Source organism: Pterocles gutturalis, unplaced genomic scaffold (assembly GCF_000699245.1).
Source record: "Pterocles gutturalis isolate BGI_N339 unplaced genomic scaffold, ASM69924v1 scaffold7629, whole genome shotgun sequence".
In the NCBI taxonomy this organism is placed as follows: Eukaryota; Metazoa; Chordata; class Aves; order Pterocliformes; family Pteroclidae; genus Pterocles; species Pterocles gutturalis.
Window position 1 is genome coordinate 31,899 of NW_010130535.1, and position 1,560 is coordinate 33,458.

The 1,560-nt window shown below is 34.9% G+C and overlaps 1 protein-coding gene across 1 annotated transcript in view; it reads left to right on the forward strand.

Annotated features, from left to right (window-relative positions):
* Positions 1-411: 411 nt before the first annotated feature.
* Positions 412-1,560, forward strand: part of LOC104466730 (disks large homolog 5-like) — a gene marked incomplete at its 3' end in the record, with an annotated part of 12,248 nt that continues 11,099 nt past the window's right edge. The window contains exon 1 of the mRNA XM_010080256.1: positions 412-481. Within this exon, the coding sequence (XP_010078558.1) occupies positions 412-481 (70 nt within the window). The remainder of the gene's footprint in view (positions 482-1,560) is intronic.

The following is a 1,560-nucleotide window of genomic DNA, read 5'->3' on the forward strand; positions in this document are numbered from 1 at the left end:
TTTGAACTTCTCTGTAAGGATGAGAAGGGGACTTCTTCAGTGTTGAGCTTCAAGTGAGAGGATGTGCAGGTTGCCACTGTATTTACCCAAGACCATGCAACCTGGTAGCATCTGAGTTAGGTTGTCTGCCTTTACCTTTTCATTTGTTTATGAAATTTCCTGCTTATTGATGTGTCCAAACGATTCCAAATGAATATGTATTCTGAGGTTTTTATATCTGTCCATTTAGTTTTTTCCTTATTTATTCCCTATATAATGAGCCTAGGATAGCAAATTTGTATTATTACTGGTTACTGTATAATCTTATCTTAAAAGTGATGTAGAATGGTTCTTATTTTGGAAAAAGTAAGGATAACTGCATTTGAGAAGTGTGAGATCCTTAGTCTTTATGGATGAAGGGGTTCCATCTAGATGGAGGAGCCAAACAAAGTAGTGGGAGAAAGCGCAAATGCAGCCTTCCTTGAGAATTCTTTTAAGCAACGTGAGTTTGTGTCTTTCTACAGTCTGCAGGCAGTTCCTACATTTTTTTATTTCTTCAGCTCACTGTTAGAGCATTTACATACATTATTATGCAATGGTTAGATTAAAAGAACAGTCTATGCTCATAAATTTTCATTGCAGAATTACAGTAACAGCTGAAAGGAATAAGAAGAGGGATCCTATTATTCTAGATACTGTATGTATGAGAGTCCTGACCCTGCAGTTATTTTGGTGTGGGAACTTTAAAGTACAGGTAGACCTACTTAAAAGTAGGATGGAGTTTTTGCATTCTGCAATACCTTCCTGAACTGGGTTTAGAGATAAAAAGCCAATCCTTGCAAGTCATTAGCATTTGATCAGATGAAATAACTTTTAAATTCTTTCTTTGAAAAGACAGTGATCAGAGAGCGTTATTTTACTATTGTATCTTTTGTTTCTGCATTTTAAAAAACACAAAATAAAGGTGCATCCTAGCAAGTCAATTCATATGTCGTCAACTTGTTTCAATTGTAGAATTATGCAAACTGTTTCTAGAATTTCTCTTTTGGTTAGGAAATAGTAATCTCCTATATACATTTAGGCATTTAACTTTCACATCTGTGACCTGTATTTTTGAATTTGCTCTTGTGTCTGGGGTTAAAATGGGAAGAACTAAAACTAGAGTTGGATTAATTGTGAGTATGTTTTGAAACAGTATACCAGACTCTCATCTCTCCGGTTGAAGACCTTTTTGTATTGGTATAGCTGTTTGAGAAGACAGTAGGCATCATCATTCATCTCTGATATGAAGAAACCTGAGAATTAAAGGATCCCATGAAAATCTTTAATATGTGACTGCCCCTTAGAGGAAATTTGATGTGTAGTCCAGTTGCAGTGATTGTAACGTGGTTTTTTTAGACAATGTTGTTAAAAATGAAGCCAATTTCTCATGATCTGTTGGCAAGTCAAATTTTTAACTTCATTTACTGAACTGATAAATTGTGACACGTGAAAACATAGTATTGCGTTAAAAATAAATGTTGACAGTAGCATGTAGCAGAATAGTATGTCTGTGCTGATAGATAAAGGAAGAGGGAAAGA